This window comes from Benincasa hispida, unplaced genomic scaffold (assembly GCF_009727055.1).
Source record: "Benincasa hispida cultivar B227 unplaced genomic scaffold, ASM972705v1 Contig72, whole genome shotgun sequence".
In the NCBI taxonomy this organism is placed as follows: Eukaryota; Viridiplantae; Streptophyta; class Magnoliopsida; order Cucurbitales; family Cucurbitaceae; genus Benincasa; species Benincasa hispida.
In genome coordinates this window covers 1-19122 of record NW_024065064.1, presented here as the reverse complement: position 1 = coordinate 19122, position 19122 = coordinate 1, and the positions used below count along the sequence as shown (strand labels likewise).

At 36.8% G+C, this 19122-nt stretch overlaps 1 protein-coding gene and 1 long non-coding RNA gene across 11 annotated transcripts; both read right to left on the bottom strand.

Annotated features, from left to right (window-relative positions):
• Window positions 1-2039: 2039 nt before the first annotated feature.
• LOC120069973 lies at window positions 2040-2473 on the bottom strand. Its single transcript, XR_005479736.1, has 2 exons — window positions 2438-2473; window positions 2040-2361 (listed from the first exon to the last, which is right to left on the bottom strand). It is a non-coding gene; the product is annotated as an uncharacterized LOC120069973 (long non-coding RNA).
• Window positions 2474-2475: 2 nt separating this feature from the next.
• On the bottom strand, window positions 2476-11051 carry LOC120069972 (pentatricopeptide repeat-containing protein At4g20090). 10 transcript variants are annotated; one of them, XR_005479734.1, is made up of 7 exons: window positions 8394-8866; window positions 8018-8101; window positions 7122-7295; window positions 6869-6983; window positions 4470-4542; window positions 3260-4230; window positions 2476-2603 (listed from the first exon to the last, which is right to left on the bottom strand). XR_005479734.1 is itself a non-coding variant. In XM_039021820.1 (6 exons), exon 1 carries the CDS (start codon window positions 10869-10871, stop codon window positions 8874-8876), a length of 1998 nt encoding a protein of 665 aa, XP_038877748.1. In that variant the 5' UTR covers window positions 10872-11051; the 3' UTR covers window positions 2476-2603; window positions 3260-4230; window positions 4470-4542; window positions 7193-7295; window positions 8018-8101; window position 8873. The 10 variants fall into 10 exon arrangements, 8 of the variants coding, with proteins under 8 accessions (XP_038877748.1, XP_038877750.1, XP_038877751.1 ...); XR_005479735.1 differs by having other exon boundaries at window positions 8023-8101; XM_039021820.1 differs by lacking the exons at window positions 6869-6983; window positions 8394-8866 and adding an exon at window positions 8873-11051 and having other exon boundaries at window positions 7193-7295.
• Between the last annotated feature and the right edge of the window lie 8071 nt (window positions 11052-19122).

Genomic DNA, 19122 nt, shown 5'->3' with positions numbered 1-19122 from the left:
TAAGTGACCAGAAAACTAATTTTTATCAGAAGAACTACTCCACACTTGGGTACTTTTGCTCAGATACCTTCTCAACTGTGTCCTTCAGTATCGAGCTACTCGGATACCTTCTCAAATGTCCTTCGGTATCGAGTTTTAAGTAAAACTAGTCATAAAATAACTTTCTTTAATAAAACTTGGAAAACATGTCTTTATCTTAAAGATCTTTCTTTAGCACATGGTTTCTTAAAACATTGAAAACATTTTAGTCACTCACCTTGATTGTTCAGGAACCTTCCTCTCTAGAAGTTCCTTTGTCACCTCAGGCTCCCTTTTGAACCCTAAAATCCAGATTCAACTTAAAGCTCAGATTACTCATAGTAATTGGTTTTATCTAGTGATACTTCCTTCTACAAATATGCTCTAAAATGTCTCAAGAATCTTACCCTAAAATCTTAGCTCATAACTCCTCGTGGTTTGGCCGGAATCATCAAAACATCAAGACTGGCCCAGCTTACTCGACAACTCAACCCTTCTGTCTTTTCCTCATTCTCCAGCCCAATTCCTTGGAGCTTCTTCTCCGGCAGCCCCACCATGAAAACTAGACTCTTTTAGCTTTCAAATGGCTTTGGAATCACATCAACCGCACGAGTATTCTGGGAGAACTCCTCGTTCCAAGTTGATGCTACTTTCCAGACTTCACTGTCCAATGCGTCCTCTTTGAACTTCTATGTCCAATGCATGGATTTTGCTTTAACGCAAGGTTTCCTCAACTTTCCCACTCTTCTTAAATGTATTTTGAGTTGTGATCTGAAGAATGAAGTCTTTAGTTCTATTTATAGGCATCCAAGATTGCTCCATGGCCGACACCTCCTACTTGGCCGCATGACCAAGTGTCTCTTCCTTACACCATCAATGCAATCTTGCATTAGCACAACCCAATGTGTCTTCTTCTCCTTTCACCAACACATGGCCCTTAACTTTATATGTCTTCTTATGATGCCACCTTTTTTACTTAAGGCTTAAGAATTCTTCCTAACAAGCCACATGTCCAGATGACATCCTCCATGAGTTCATCCTTCATATGCGTCCACAAACTCTAGGATGTTCAACGCATCACTTCCATTTTCCTTCCTTCAGCAGCATGCCATCACCAACAACCCTTCCAACGCATCAACACAACTTCTTCCAACGCATCAACACAACTTTCTATACTTGGCCAAATTTTCAAATTTTCCCTCCACGCATCCCACACAATATTCTATACTTAGCCAAATTTCCAAATTTCCCCTTTGCCCAAGTACTCTTTCCAAGATCTTGTGGCCAATACATAACAATGTCTAGTCCAACACTTAGTCAATTTTCAGGGATTTAAGCTTAACTCAAAGCTACTCAAAGAAAATTTATTCAACACTTAGAAATTTCTTTCACTTTAACATAGGATTTAACTTTCACTTAGTTAATTTCCTTAATCACCTGCTTAAGTAGGAAAAATGAAAATCCGGGTTTCACACACCTGTCTCGCTCTAACTCTAGTCACACAGTGTTGGTCGAAGCTGCAGAGTCTTAGAGAAGTTCTCACTCTCTTTTGTTATCTTGCACATCGTTGGTCAGAGCTGGTTATGCATTGCTCATCAGACATGCAAGACAGAGCATCATTAGTCTGAAGCTGCATGGTCGCAGAGAAAAAGAAATTTTGCCGGAGTTTTTCCAAAAGCTAGATCTGTGAAGGAAGAAGGAAATTGTGTGCTAGGATGGAGGAAAAAAGAAAAGGTAAATGTGTAGCTTCAAATATCTCTGACATCAGCAAAAAGTCATTTAGTAATTTTTTAAGAAAACAGGATCATTTGCCATTGAACTTTCAAAATCGGTTTTTTTTACAATTTTCCCTTGCTATTTGGAAGGTGATATCAGACAGATTGACATTTTGTTTCCTTTTCAGTATCCTGAATGTTTTTAAGCTATCCCTTTCTTTTGAAGCGCTTAATTCTGTGATTAGGTACTTTGTCTTTTTATCGTACGTTTGTTAATTAAGCATGAGGAGTTTAGATTGGTGTATACGTTGCTTGATTCAACTACTATATGATAGTGAACTTGGAGGGCAAACAGTTAGCTAAGAAAGAGGTCTTTCTTCGATCCATCCTTTTGAGGTGGACGTCAATACAAGGCTCGTTTTTCGACCCCAAGACCATATCCTCGATCTTTGTACATCAATAATAGCTCATAGTATTAGCTAAAAAGGGAACCAAGTTGGGCTTTGAAAGAGTCTGTAACAGAAAATAGGTGTGAATGGAAATTTTCACGTTGCACCAGAAAAACCAACTGCATATACTTGGAAGTTGGGTTTTGAAAGAGTCTGTAGATGGAGCAAAAACGCCTAACCTGCATCAGAAAAATAATATAAATGATCAGAGAAGGCAATTGACCAAGAAACAATCAATGGCGGTAGAGTCCAAACCAAGTTGGGAGAGAATGAGCATGCATGCTAGATGCTTATCCTTCGCCATCATCATCATAGTTACTTCACACAGACAATATACGTGGATAGAAGCTGGTTGCCTGTCGCTCTCCTACATCTTGCCAACTCATTCTTGCCGTTTCTATACTCTTTACAAATCAACATCCTACAGAAAGCAAATTAGGCCTCTATAGAGGAAACCATACTCCTATCAAACCTAATATACATAATACATTTATGGATTTAGAAGCACATAGTCCCTTGATATGATGAAATTTTAAGACCAAGAAATGGAGAGTCAGATTCTGAAGCGTTAAAGACATGAGAGAAAAAATGACAGCATCTAGTCAGGCCAAGCAAAACCCGTACCCTAAAACTATCCACTTAGAAGAGAATTAGCCAATTGTTATGCAATCAAACTGTACATAAATCATACTACAGATATATCCCTGTGCAGATATCCCCGATGATTTTAAAGTTGTAATGTGCACTTTATTCCTTCAAATGCAAACGAATGGGAAGTTCACAACCAAGGTAAAGAAGAGATTATAAAATGGCAGTCCAAGTAACTTTAATATTTTCGAAGAATATGGGGTGGTGCTTTAACCTCCAACCTATTGGGCAGAGTATATGCCTGGATCAATCGCTCATATTTTTTCTTCACAATCATTTTTCTTAAGTGCCCAACTAAAAGCTATGTAAATAACCATTTTTAGGAAAGTGATGTTTATTAACTAATAATAATATCTTCAAGTAATAGCTCCCAAGTCTGATTAGCCTAGCGACACCCTAGTATGCATTAAACTAAACTAAGAAAGATACCTCCGCGGAGCTTGGGAAATTGGGCATTGAACAAATAGGAAATTCGACTATTCATCTCTCTTTTTCACGTGACTTCGGGAGATTTAAGTGAGAATCCCTCCATTCACTGAATGTTGTGAAAAGGCTAGCCAGAGGCCCAGGAGATAATCTGGTCGTCACCATTAATATTCTCATAAGAAGACTTGTAGGAAAACTGCAGTCGAAGTTCAGTTCCACCCCACCTAGTTATTCCTATGGTTCAGCCTGATATCTTCATAATTTCATGTATAGCCCACCTATCTGTTTCTGTATTAAGAAACGACCTCCTCACATGAAAGTTCCCCTCTTGAAACACCTCCTCTAGCAATCTTGACAAGGATATTCTTTAGTTAGCTCAAAAACATAGGTGAGGAGACCTTTGGTTAAGGTTGGTACGGTTGCCAGCTATCATCGTCATAGAAGAATGCAAAGTATTGCCAAGGCATCAATTATACTTCTGCACTTGGCTCTATGAAACCAACGTATCTACCATTACCTTGCTGCAGGCTACTAACAAGAGAACTACCAACGGTTGCCATTGCCATAATCTTAAAGAAACTGTGACAATGAGGCTTGATGAGGATAACTTCAGCAAGAGATCTTTGTTCTGAAATAAATTCCCAAATTATCAGGCTCGAGGAAGGAATGCCGCTTCCAGTTCCCACCAAACCACCTAACTAGTAAATTGCCTTTCTCCAATCCAAAGGTTCTGCATAAGACATCTCTAATATATTGTCCAAATCTGAAGCAATCTCGGTTCAAGAACCTGACCGATAGTAAGTAGGAACAAGAAAGACTAAATAAAACCATAGGAACTAGCATGAGCCAACCACCTATAGAAATCCCTGCCTTTTTGCACTTAACTTTCTGCGTTGTCTCAGCATAGGGGAGCCAAATATGTGCTGAATTTGAGTTGCCTCCAAGCGGAGCCCCAGATACTTAGAACCATGAACCTGTCGTACAATTCATTAACGAAGCAAGTTGTTCAATTTCAGATTGCTGACCATTTAATACCAAAGAAAGTTTTGTTCATGTTGAGCTAGAACATAAAAGAGATCTCAGAGAATTCATCAGAATTTTAAAGAGATTGGCCACCTTTTCCTCACATGCAGGTCGGAGAACCAAGTCCTGCCTTATCACAAGGAACATTGAAAAAATAATAATAACAAACTGGGGAGATTCTTATTTTTACCTTTTAAGGAGGACCTTTAAAATCTTTGAAGCACATTTTCAGGTTGTTCATAATAAAGTTGGGAGTGTTAAATCTGTATATTATTGAATAAATTAGGATAATTCAGAATACATAATGAACTTTCTACTAGGGGAATAAATAGACCTCAAAAGAAAAATATATAAATGGGAAATACCAAAAAGGAAAATAATAATTAGCCATAATCCCTAATTTTCCTTTAAAACCCTCCCTCAAACTCATGGTGGTAGATTGGCGAACAGCTTGAGTTTGCAAAGATAACTTTCAAAACAAATCAATGCTAGGATGGAAACAGAAATCCACGAAGAATGTAAAGAACTTCTAGGCAAAACAGAAACCTACGAAGAGCAAAACCATGAACCTTTTGGGATAGAAACATAGATCCTCATATAGAGATCTATAACAAAACCTACAAAGAACGAAACAAGAACTTCTGGGTTGGAACAAAGATCCTCACTGATAAATCTAAAACCCTCACTGATAAATCTAAAACAAAACCCACGAAGGGCCAGTTTGAAAATGGAACAAAACGCCACAAATGTAGATCTGAAAACAAATGAACCAAAGCAATCAAATAAACCAAAACAAATCTGACCAACTAACTAAACTAAATTGAACCAAATTGAAATTGAAACCAAACCGATTTGATTGAACCAAACGAGCATTGAATCGAACCAAGTGGCCTTAACTGAAACGAACCAAATGGAACAAATTTAACCAAAAATTCAATCCAAAACAGATTTGAAATTTCAAGATTTTTACGATAAAAAACTCCACGAATGGACGAACGATATCATGTTTGCTGGGCGCGAATGGAATGACGACGACGCAAAAGCAACGGAGCAGCGCTAACAAATCGAATTAGGGCGGCGCAGATCTGGGAGGTACAGGACAGAGCGATGCGAAACTGAGCACAAAGCTGAAGGATTCTGAAGATCGGATGAAACCCACAGCGAGCGGTGCGAAACTTGCGACGAAGATGAACAACAAAATCTGGATCTGGGAGGGAGGATTCGTTGGCACTATGCACAATAGTTTTGTGGACGAATAGGCTGAAGGCCAGTTGGATCGGAGATGGATCTGGGGCAGCGGAATGATTCTTAGCAAGGGAGGTTCAAATCAAAAGAGAGAGATGGATCAACACGTGGGTCTGCCTCCGTCGATGGCTAGTCGAATCGACGGAGACAAAGATTAGAGCGACAGCGACTAGAGTTCAATGATACAAAACCCTAGAGCTCTAATACCATGTTAAATTTGTATTTTATTGAATAAATCAGGATAATTCAGAATACATAATAAACCTTCTACAACAAGAGTAAATAGACCTCAAAGGAAAAATACATAAATGGGCAATACCAAAAAGGAAAATAATAATTAGTCATAATCCCTAATTTTCCTTTAACAGGGGGTACTTTGGCTCAATTTGAGTTCAAGAGGATGCTTATTGGGATATATGTGAGAAATATTTGTTTCCTACTTGGCCTTGTTATATATGAGAATCGTTTTTCCAGATGATTTTTTGGAGTAGTACTTTCTCCACATGTATTTTTAGGAGTTAGTAATTGAGTGGGTTCTCCAATAGCACCTTTTTAAAGGCTTTAGAATTTTTTTGAAAAGGAAACAAGTCCCTTCATTAAAGTAATGAAAGGAGACTAAAAATGGCAGTTCTATCAAATGTACAGTTCTCTCAAATGGCAGTAAAGGTGACTTATCTTACTATTGAGCTTACGGGCTAAATTCAAATGGTCAGCCTCAAATCAAAGGAAATTAAAGCATACGAGCAACAAGGCACTAAATATTAATTATGAGGACAACTGGAATTCTACAAACCTTGCTTCACATTGTTGAGGATAAAGTTAGGGGTGTTTAAATGTCCCGACAATCCGGACTACCCAACTCAATGGTTAGTTTTCTTTTTGGGTTGGGTTGGGTTAAACTTTTTTAATTTTTGTTGGGTTGGGTCGGGTTGGGTTGTGGGTTGGCTAAAAAATGGGTTGCCACAACCCAACCCGAATGTGTGTGTGTATATTTATATTTCTTTTAAATTTTTTATGATATTTGTCTTTGTTTAAAGTTTGTAATAAATATCATAGATATTTGATATTTAACATTTAAATTTTATGAGATTTTAGTTACTAAACATATGTTGTAGATAAATTTAAAGGAAAAAAAAAAAAGTTAAAACCCGGCAACCCAACCCAACCAAACCCGAATTTTACGAATTAAGTCGGGTTGGGTTGGAGACTTTATTTGGGTCATTTAGTTTGTCAACCCAACAACTCGAATTATTGGGTTGGTCCAAAAACACCCTCAACCCAACTCATCCTATATACACCCCTAGACAAAGTAATACTTAAATTTCAACGCAAAGGAATCCATACCATTTTGTACCCTTCATCTACTTTTGGACATGTAACTCTTGATTTTCAACATGGTGTACTGCTAGACGTATATTTACCAATAATTCTCCACCAACCAAGCTAAAAATTTTGTTTCCTGCAAAAAAGAAGAAGCACTACATAAAATTAGAAAAGTTTAAACGACATCCACAAAGAAAACTGAAAAACGTAAGAGAGGGCCGACATATATAATATGTTCATAATTGAGTCACAATCGAAATGCAAAACAAAGTACCTTCAAGTTGAAGGAATTTATCTTTGGCTCTAAGTCTTTTAGCATACAACTCTTGCACAATTGAAACATACCACATTAGTTTCTTCTTTCAGTGCTTACTGAGCAAAGAAATAAATCCGCACGGAAGTGACTGAAAGATCCAAACTCTTACGTCATTTGATGTTAAAAAGGCACCTGGATTCAACACTATAATTAATGGAATATTCAAGATGAAAGAAATCAAACTCGCTAGTCAAGAAAATTGATGTGGCAACAAGATCATAGTAGAAATGCTGTGGACTTGCGTACTAAGGTGAAGAAAAATTAAGAAATACGGAAATTTTGCTTGTGCAAGAAAGTCCAATCTTCCAGCTACAAATCATTCTCAAACTCAAGCTCCATCAAGGTAGAGCTGAGTGTGAAAGAGAAACTAAACAAAACAAAGCCACTGCTACTTATAATCGCAGCGGGATACTAAATTTGGTTCATGATTTTAGAAAATTCGCATTAAAGGACGAGTGGTTGCATTACATCCATCTTAAGAAATAACTCAGAGCTTTCAATTTCATCTCAATTAGAATCAAGTGTCAACTGTATAGCAACACATTTGACATATTTCCATAACGCTCAGAACGGAGTGAAGTGTGACCAAAATATCCATTACAAGGTTATATGTGCTCTCTGCAACTAAAATACATTACAAATTGCCATTTTTTTAACAAGATACAAATTGGCAATTATTTACTACGTTAATTGCTTTTTCCCGAATCAGTGAAAATAATACATTTAGAGAACATTCAACCTTTGTCAAATAAAAATATGATTAAGTTCATCGAAAATAGGGTAAATATATAAAACATTTACAGGACCTGCACACCTACCGAAGGTTAAAATGGATGAGACTAAGAGTTTCTCACCTCACCTTGAAACTCGGAGAACTCTTCTTCTGAGACATCATGCTCCATATACTGGACATCTCAAAGGACAGCACAGTCCCTAAACTGGAATAGAATGACTATGATTCTTCAAAATAAAATCACATTTTAAAAGAATAATAAAGTATCTAAGAACTGTGCAAAAAGTTCAATGCAACCAACTTTGGAGTGAAAAAGAATATGCATGCACGTTATGTCCATACATGAAAATAAGGAACAAATATTTATTGTGCATGGATGGAAAAGGAAAAACTCTCATATCTTCAATACAGATGGTAATTCTCTAATTCTATCAACTTGAGAACACCGTCTTCAAATTTGAAAGCATACTTTTCAAGCTAAATATTGCATCTCAGACCTTGTCTTGCATTTGCAGAGAGAACCTCAGTCACATCAGAAAGAGTATCAAGTTTGAGTCGTCTGGAATTTAACTTCACAACAGCTTCAAACCTTCATCATATTATGTTGACCTTCCATAACACCAAAGTTCTAGAAGTTTCTTGAACTTCATACTCACAAAACTTATTGAAACTCGAGTACTCATTTTTGTCACGTACAAAACATTACATGGAAGTGGAACTTTCTTATGATCTCCAATGTATATCAACGAATTATCGCAAAGGCACTTTGTTGTTGGATTTATTCTTTCTCTTTTTTTTTAATTTGAAGGGGGTGAAGAAAAAATATATAACCAAGCGACCAAGTACAAAAAAGAGATAGGAGGAAACAATAAGGAAGTTGTCAGTACGTCCAATAAGTTTTTAGCAAAATTTTCACTTGAGACTTAAAAGAGTGTGTGAGCACATATCTGTAAGAGAGAGAGAGAGAGAGACGTACGTCATTGTCCATACAGGCTTCTGCAACACTCGTCTATGGTTTCTTGAATCCTTTTTGGTTTGCATGTCCTTTGAATGACTCTGGACCAAGTTGATGCCTCTGGTGGTAGACATCTCAGGAGCATTTCGCCTACAATTCTCAAAGCAGATAATTTTCTCTCTCGCTTAAGTAACCTTACCACGAGCTCATCTAAAAACAGTCTTCCATCTTGTGGTGGATTCATCCTCTCCCTCAAAGTTTCCAAAAAGATATTGCATGTAACTGAGTCAGGGTCACAGCCTTTATCGAGCATACTATTTAGAAGATCAATGGCACGGGTGAGATTATCCTCCTTGCAAAGGGCTTTGAAAAGTATATTATAGGTGATCACATCTGGTCGAGATTTAGGCTCCTGACATTGCATCTCATAGAAAAGCTTCAAGCCCTGGTCTACAAAGCCAGCATCACAGAGGCCTTTAATCATTGAACTATAAGCCACAACATCAGGCTTAAGTCCTTCTCTAAACATGTGCTTCCACACTATCAACGCCTCCCTTAGTCTTCCATCCTCACACAGGCCATTAAGTAAGACACTGTAACAAACTTCATTGTGCCTAATATCCTGACCCATCATCTCTTTCCACACAAGAATTGCTTTCTGGCTGTCACCTTTTTTAAAAAACCCCTTCATTAAGGAGCTGTAAGCGAAAGCATTTGGAAAACAACTTTTACTTAACATCTCCTGCAAAATGTCTTCGGCTTCATTTGGCTTTCCATCTCGACATAGACCATCTATAAACGCACCATAAACTACAACATTGGGTTTGCATCCCTTCTCCACCATTTCTTTCCACAGCCTCACAGCATCTTCAGACTTGCCCTCCTTAAACAAGCCACTGATGAGAGACGAGTAAATGTACTCATTTGCTTTATATCCTCTCTGTTCCATAGACACCAAAATGTGAGCTCCATCCTCAGCCCTTCCTTGTTTAACAAGACCATTAATGATTGTTCCATATGTGACTTCGTTAGGAACACATTTACTCGACACCATTTTATCCAAAAGATGAAGAGCTTTATCCAACTTGCCCTTTAAGCACAAACCATGGATGAGGGTATTATAAGTCACTTTGTTTGGAACACAACCTTTGAGAAACATATTATCCACAAGCTTTGCTGCACGACTCAAGTCACCATTCTTGCATAGTGCATCAATCAACACATTAAATGTCACTGGATTTGGAAGGCAGCCTTCTGCTTGCATCTCATCCAGCAAAAACACTGCCTCGTCTATCCTCCTTTCCTTGCATAACCCATTCATTAACGTACTATAAGTGAAGACGTCAGGATTGCAGTTCTTAAGTGGCATTTCTCTAAAAGTCTCGACGGCTCTATCTATCTGTCCTAACTTGCACAGTGCCTTAATAATCAAATTATAAGTGAGTACGTTTGGCTGAAAACTCTTCTTATTGGCACCGAAAACGCGCAAATAAAAATTGAATGCGTATGAAAAATCCCCCTCTTGAATAACTACGTTAAGAACTGAATTAAATGACTTTACAGTCTGCTTACAATGAAACTCGTTCACCATTCTATCATAAAACTTCACAGCTTCCCCAGGTAAATGAGCTTTCCCGCAAGCCTTGAATATTAGGATAAAACTACTTTCCACAAGGACCCGCCCTTCACGTTTCATTCTATCCAAAACTTGCTCTATCAAGCGGAATTCCCCAGAACTTGCATAGTTTTCAATTAAACGATAAAATGTCGCATCCCCCAGCTTATAGGAACCCAATTGGGGGCCGGATTTGAATATTTTACCTGATATTGAGAGCTCACTATCGCCATCTTTCCCGGGTTTGCTTCGGGGAGGTGGGTTGGAAGAAAGAGCGAGAGACGAAAAATATAAAAGAGGCAAAACGGTTGAATAGTAGCGCGAAACTGAATAGAAATGAAGCCCAGGCGGCCTCTGGAGAGAGATTCTCAGGAGGTTTAATTGGTGAAGTGAACATTTTGGCATGGGATCGAAAGGCTTTCTTTACGGCGAGGAATCGGAGTATGTGGAGCTTGAAATAGCGTAGAATGAAGAGTTATAAGTAGAGAGAGAGAGAAACGTTGGTTGTAGTTTGAGATCGGGGGGGTTGCAAGCGCAGTATTGGATGACTGAAACTGAAAGCCATGGAAACGTTGGTTGTAGTTTGAGAGAAACGTTGGTTGTAGTTTGAGATCGGGGGGGTTGCAAGCGCAGTATTGGATGACTGAAACTGAAAGCCATGGAAACGTTGGTTGTAGTTTGAGATCGGGGGGGTTGCAAGCGCAGTATTGGATGACTGAAACTGAAAGCCATGGCCAATGCCCTTCACTCCCTGCAGGCTGCAGACTTGCCCACCTTGTTTCGAATGCCGCCGCTCGTAATTGTTTGTTGAAATTTAGGTTTTAAGAGTAGCATTTGTTCTTCTATTTTAATTGTTAGAAAAATAATAAATAGTTTTCACCCTAAATTTGTTTGATTCGATCAATTTTAATTGATACACTTATTTAAATGGGTGAAATTGAAACTTTTTTCTTTTTCTTTTTCTCTTTTTCTAAAGATTAACTTCATTAATCGAAATGGATAATCCTGTTTTACAAGAGTTCATGTCGGAAACTAAAATACTAGAAAGCCAAGGGTGAATAATTTTTTTCTATTATGAAAATTATAAATAATTTATTTAAAATTTCATATATTAAAATTTCAACGTAATAGGTCTAAAAATATAAATATTATAATAGAAAATAGATACACATTGCTTAATGTCCCAAAGGTCTTGTGTCAACATTCATGTCCATGTGTCTTGTAATTATTCATGTTTGGTGTCCATGTAAGTTCACATCATATTTGTCACTTTGCTTATAATAACATTTGGTAGATCTTAAAAATACTTAGAATTCCTCTTCCACTAATTTTCATATTATCCAATTATGATATTGGTTATTTTATGTTTTTAGTTATTTTATTTTATAATTTTAGTTTTTATCTATTTATTATTATTATATAAAAATAATATTATATTATATTTTTCATATTTGTATTCATGTTGTGCTCCTCAATTTCATAACACGTTATCAGCACGAGCTCCTGCTGTTTTCCCCACTAAAGGTAGGTTATAAGGTATGTCAGTTTTTTCCTCTTCGTTATAATTAATAAATTTAATGTTATTTTGCATATTCAATATCTATTCAATTTCTAACATAAGTACAATATTTTATGATAGTGTTGTCATGACAAATCTCACAAAATTAGGATTTGTCGCCATTATTTTTCATGGGTACTTGATGTCGAAATCCACCTGGATGCTATGAATCTTGGGGAGACTATTAAGAAATACGACATCCAGTCAAGACAAAACAAAAGTTATGATTTTCCTTCGTTATCATATCCACGAGGGATTGAAAATGGAGTACCTTATAATAAAAGATCCCCGTATCTTGTGGAAAATTTTGAAAGAGAGGTATGATTGTAAAAAAAAAATAGTTATTCTTCTTAAAGCTCGTTATAAGTGGATGCACTTGAGGTTACAAGATTTCGAATCAATAAGTGATTACAACTCCGCATAATTTAAAATCAATTCAAAATTGTTGTTATTCGGAGAGAAAATTATTGATGTTGATATGTTAGAGAAGACATTTTATACATTTCATGTCTCAGATATGCTCCTACAATAACAACATTGAGAGAAAGGTTTTAAATAGTATTCTGAATTAATTTCATGCTTTCTTGTGGCTGAACAAAATAACGAGTTATTGATGAAAAATCATGAATCTCGATCAACTGGAACAACACCATTCCCTGAAGTGAATGCTGTGAATTTTAATAATAATCGTGATGGTGGTCGAGGTCGTGGTTGCAGTCGAGGTCGTAAATGTAGCAGAGGAAGAAATAATTATTATTTTCGTGGTAGTCGTTCTAATCATTTAAATTTCAAAAGAACCACACAAAATGATGAACACAAAGGAAAAAACTCCACGAAGTAAAAGTTCAAAGAGTATTGAAAATAAATGCTTCCGATGTGGAATGACTGGGCATTGATCACGTACCTGTCGTACGTCAAAACACTTAGTTGACCTCTATCAAGCCTCCCTTAAGGAAAAAGAGAAAAATGTGGAAGCAAATTTTGCATACTAGGATAATGACATATTTGATCCATCACATATTACAAATTTGGATGTGGCGGACTTCTTTGAATCTCCTGAAGAGAAGATTGGCACAGTTTGTGGCATATTAAGTGTTTCTTTTGATTTTGAGAATATTTAGACTTAATGTTGTTGTTTTCTTTTATCTATCTTCATGTTTTTTTAAGTAAAATTTATATACTTTGTGTTGTTTTTCTTATTGTGATTATTTTATTTTAATGAAGAAACATGGATCATTTTCATATGTTGGGTGACTTAAAGATAAGCAAAGAAGATATATGTCTGGCAGACAGTGCAACTACAAATACAATACTTACAAATAAAAAAATATTTTTCCAAATTGACAATGCTGAAAGCAAAAGTGAATACAATATCAGGTTCTGCAAACTTGATCGAGGGTTTTGGAAAAGCAAATATTATTTTGCCTAGAGGAACAAAATTCACAATTGATAATGAATGGTTATTTAGTCAACCAAAGAGAAATCTTTTAAGTTTTAAAGATATGCGTTACAATGGTTATCATATTGAGACTGATAATAAGAATAATGTGGAATATCTATATATCATATCTACTATCTCGAATGAAAAACATATATTGGAAGAGTTGTCTGCTTTTATCTTCTGAATTGTATTATACTCATATACGAGTAGTTGAAACATATGCAACAATAAACCTAAAGTTCGTGAATTCATACATATTTACAATTTGGCATGACCGATTGGGTCATCCAGGATATATAATGATAAGTATAATTATTTAGAATTCAAAATGGACACCATTGAAGAACCAGAAGATTCTTCAATCTAATGAATTATCATGTGATGCTTGCTCTCAAGGAAAATTGATAATTAGACCATCACCAGCGTGGGGACTGAATCGCCTGCATTTTTAGAATGAATTCATGGTGATATATGTGGACCCATTAACCCACCAAGTGGACCATTTAGATATTTTATGGGATTAAAAGATGCATACGACAGATGGTCACACGTATGCTTATTATCAAATCGAAATCTTGCATTTGCAAGATTGCTTGCTCAAATAATTAAGTTAAAAGCAAAATTTTCTAATTATACAATTAAGATCATTCGTCTTGATAATGTTGGTGAATTTACATCCCAAGCTTTTGATAATTATTGTATGTCAATTGAGATAAATATTGAACATCCTGTAGCTCATATTCATACACAAAATAGTTTAGCATAATCATTTATAAAACTTTGCAATTAATTGCAAGATCATTACTTATGAGAGCTAAGCTTCCTTCATATGTATGGGGACATGCTATTTTGCATGCAGCGTCACTTGTACGGATTAGGCCAGTAGCTTATCATAAGTATTCGCCATTACAATTAGCTTATGTGTTGAGTTTTATGTCCTAAAAACTTGCAGTTTGTAAAATGATAAATATTTTCTATAATTAATATACTTGTTATTGATTTCATAAATTGTACGAAAGTCTAAATCCAATAAACTAAGACCATGACTATTGTACGAGTACTTAAACTTTATGTGGAGACATAAGAGTGGATCGGGTTTGAGTAAATAGTCAAAATAATCTATGGTACATGAATGAGGTTGAGTACCTTATTCTGGTAACACCATTGGATGCGACCTACTTTGTAGTTGTTACAAAGAGTTGTAAAGTGTTGCATACAATGTGATCCTAATTCATACATGTTATGACATGTTCAATGAGTTTGCATAAGATCAAGACCAAGAAATAAGTCATTCTTACTTTATAACGTTGTTTACTGTTTAAGACTAACCGATGACCTAGGTAACTCGATCTTAATCCTAAGCTAACTATGAACTCTTGTTTATTCAGGATTGCCTTTAGATTTGCATAGTTGAGGGTTGGCTCAACAGCGCCGACTCAATAAGACTCTTATTTCAGGGGTAAGACCAGATAGATAGCTGGGGACATAAGGTGCAAGACGAAGTTTACGCTTACTCAAGTAAGGGATAGGAGAAAGTTTGTTCTCTCAAGTACTGAGTCTAGGTTTTGAATAAGGGGTCTCACCCTTTCACTGGGCTGAGAGATTTTGGTTTGGTGATTGAATCACAAACCAATTGTTCATTAGAGGATCAGTAGAGACTTGAGAAATAATAAAATAGATATTTGACCCCACCGTTATTACGAACAATCTGTGAATGGTCGATTTGTTGATTATGATTAAATCATGTGGACATAATATATCCACAGCGAGGGGAATGCAACTATGGGCTTTAGTGGAATGACAGATTAGTTAACTAATGGGGATTAATTTGGTCTAATGAGTTTAGCCAATTCATCTCGGATCGTTGGAGCCTATGATCTGTAGGTCCGCAAGGTCCTCCTACTAGCTTGTAACGGACTAGCTCTAGAGTAGCATGATAAGTTAATTTGAAACGTTCAAATTATAATTAAGGGAATTAGTAATTATATGAAATATAATTATATGTTTAATTTTAGAATTAAACAAAATAGGAGAATTTATATATTTAAATATGATTTAACTATATAAAGATGGATATGTGTTAGAATTAATTTAATGTTTGATATTAAATTAATTAAGTTTTATTTAATAATTAATTTATGAAATTAATTAATTTTTTTCATTTTAAAATCAAAATAGATTTAATAAAATCAAATTTTGATTTTTAAAGATAAAATTGAAAAAGCAAAAAGAAAACAAAACACTTAAATGGAAAAAGAGGTTTTTCTATTATCCATCACCAAGTAGCTCACTCAAATGGCAATATCTTTGCCTTGTCTTCTCCAAGCATGAGTTGTAACTCATGCAACTTTTCTCTTTGCATGTTGATATGCTATATAATTAAGAGATTAGAGTGAAAATCGGGCATGCAATCTATAGAGAACTTTAGAGAAAAATCAGGTTGAAGAAAAGATTATTCAACAAGGTTGCTATAGTGAGCTTTTCTCCTTCTACCTTTGATTCAAGCTTGTTTTGAGTCCCACAACTCAATCTAGAGTACCAAAAGAATAGTGGGGAAAATCTTGAAGTGGTCTACAACAAGATTTGAGAAGATTGTAGCTGGTGAAGGAGCTTTGAAGAAGTTTTACAAGAGGTATGTCTTAAAACTCACTTTTTCTACAAAAGCATGCTTTATATTTTGCCCAAATTAGTGAATTTAAATGCTTAGATGATCCTTGTGTTTTCACTGCTATTGATACAATCCTACAATTGGTATTAGAGAATCACATAAGCATTCAATTAGGTTTAATTTTGATTTGGTGGGTGTTTTATATGAGAAATATGAATTAGTGGCACTGATATGGTTTTCTGAGTTTTGGCTGTTTAATTCTCTTTAATTTCTCATTTAAATTTGTAATTGGCTCTTGCTTGATGAGCTTTAATGTGTTCATAAGAGTCTGTAATTTATTTGGGGTCATTATAGTTGAAATTAAGCTGTAAATCGAAGAAACAAGTGAAGAGGCTGAGTTGCAGTTCCAGAAAATCAACCTCTGTTCTTATTATCGTTGAGCTTCAGAAGCTAAACGATTGTTTAGCTTCATTCGTTAGATGATGTGAAGAAAAGCTAAACAATCGTGTAGTTTTGAGTGTTGATCGTTGAGGTATCCTACGCTAGACGATCGTGTACCTGTTGGAGCTAAAAGATGCATTCAATTTGCTATACGATAGCATTAAGCGATCGTTTAGCTTTGGGGTGGGAACTAAACGATATGTCGAATTTACTATATGATGGTACTATGCGATTGTTTAGCAATGATACATGCTAAGCGATGCGATGAAGTGCTATGCAATAGCGCCGAGCGACCGTTTAGATGCGAAGCTAAGCAATGCGTTGAAGTGCTTATGCGATAGAACTAAACAATCGCTTACCTACGATGCTAAATGATGCGATGATGTTCTATACGATGGAGCTAAACAATCGTTTAGCTATGGAGGATACTAAACGATGACATGTAGAGCAAAACGATGGTGTTAAGCGATTGTTTGGTTCTATACGATAGAACTAAGCGATGTGATGAAGAGTTATACGATAGCCTTGAGCGATCGCTTACCACAATCGTTTATCTTTGATCGAGAGCTAAACGATGCGTTGAGTTGCTATGCGATAGCATTACGCGATCGTTTGCCTCAATATGGCAACTCAGCGATGTGTCAAGTTGCTATACGATAGTACTACGCGATCGCATACCTTTTGTGTGGCAGTTGGGCAATACGTTGAATGCTATGCAATGACATTAAACAATCGTTTACCTTTTACGCGTGCTAAACGATCGGCTTCATGCATTAGACGATGGAGCTAAGTGATCGTGTAGTAAATTGTCCGTGCTAAACGATGGACCTACGCGATAGTGTGAGACACTAAACGATCATGTAGCTTCCTTTGGCACTAGACGATGACACTATGCGATAGAAAGAAAATACTACTCGATCGTGTAGCTTTGCTAAACAATCGTATAGTATTTACTAAACGATCAGGCAAATTGCAAAATGATGGTCGTTATTGCTAAACTATGACACTTAGCGATTGAACATGTGCGAGGGCTACCGGTTCGACCTATTCTCTTGTGGTATGGTCCGATTCAGCTTCGAATGGTTTTTGGCTAGTCCGGTTTTAGCTACTTGAGTTTGTTTTGGAACGGTTTGAGCGGTCCGGGAGCAGTTCGGAATCTATTTTGTAATAGTTAGGCTTCTGAAGAGCTTTTAAAGGCAATAGAATATCTTAAGAAAGTTATATATATCACTATATGGATTGAAACAATTAGGACGAATGTGGTACAATTTCCTGAGTGGATATTGATTGAAAGAAGGATATCAAAATCATCCAATATATCCCTGTGTTTTTATAAAGAAATCAGAATCAGGATTTGGTACTATAATTGTATCTGTTGATGACTTGCATATAATTAACTCTTGAAGAGCTTTCAAAGGCAATAAAATATCTTAAGAAATAATTTGAGATGAAAGATCTCGGAAAGGAAAAATTTTGCCTTGGTTTACAAATTGAGCATGTAAACCCCATACTCCATTTTCTCTACATAAATGAGTAATAAGTATGCTAAGCAAAGACTAAGGATATGTTAAAGTAATGTTGTGAAAGGTATTAAAGAAAGTAGGAAGATGGAGGAAGAAAATTCTAAGTGTTGGAAAAACCTAGTCTCGGGTGAGTTTTAGATAGTTTAACAAGTGAAAAATTGACTAAGTATAGAACCCAAGAGTAGGCATGTGTTGGTGTTGGGAAGCATTGACACACGAGGCATTGTGTGTGTGGCAACCAAGGCTTGTAGAGGTTGTGTGAGGCTAAGTGTTGAAGCCAAGGACAAACTATGTGTTGGAGCTAAGCATGAACGCATGAGTTGATGGATTTTCATGAAGCGTTGATCAAGTGTGCGGTAGCCAAGAAGCTTGTGGGGTTAGAGAGTATGCGGCATCCAAGTCCTTTTGAGGTTATTGGACGCATGGTGTAGGTTGGCCGAGCGATGACATGAAGGGGTTGTCAAAGCATGGGCGAGGAATATGTCAAACGGCCACAAGAGGCTTGCGTGATCGTGCAGCGAGCAAAGGCCATCGTGTAATAAGTATAGGCAAAGCGCAAGCAAGGAAGCGCTTGGTTGCGCGCGAGCATGGGTGTTGGGTGTTGAGGCGTTGCGCGAGGGTGATCGCATAGTTGCATATGTGGCTGCACGATAAGCACTAGATGATGAGGTATACGATGTACGTTGGGGTGCATGATGACCGCAAGGCTGAGCGTTGAGGTTGGGTGTGCGTGCTAACCAGTGTGCGGCGATGAGCATAAGGTGTTGGGTACTCGATGCGTGCTATACTTATGTGATGAAGCGAAGAAGTACACTATGAGGTATGCGATGTGCGTTGGAAGACTGCGACTGCTTGGGAAGCGTTGGTAGTCTTGGCGCAAAGTACACGAGGCATGCGATGCTCGGTGGTTGTGCATTGAGGAAGGCTTAACGCTTGGTTGGTGATATGTTAAGACTAAGCTATGCGTGGGCTAGGAAATGCATTAATCTAAGAGTATGCGACCATAGGAAGGACATGATAGCCTCAAGGTGAGCTATGCATTGGCCAAGGTTGGGCGATCCATTGTCTGAAGAAGGCATACAACC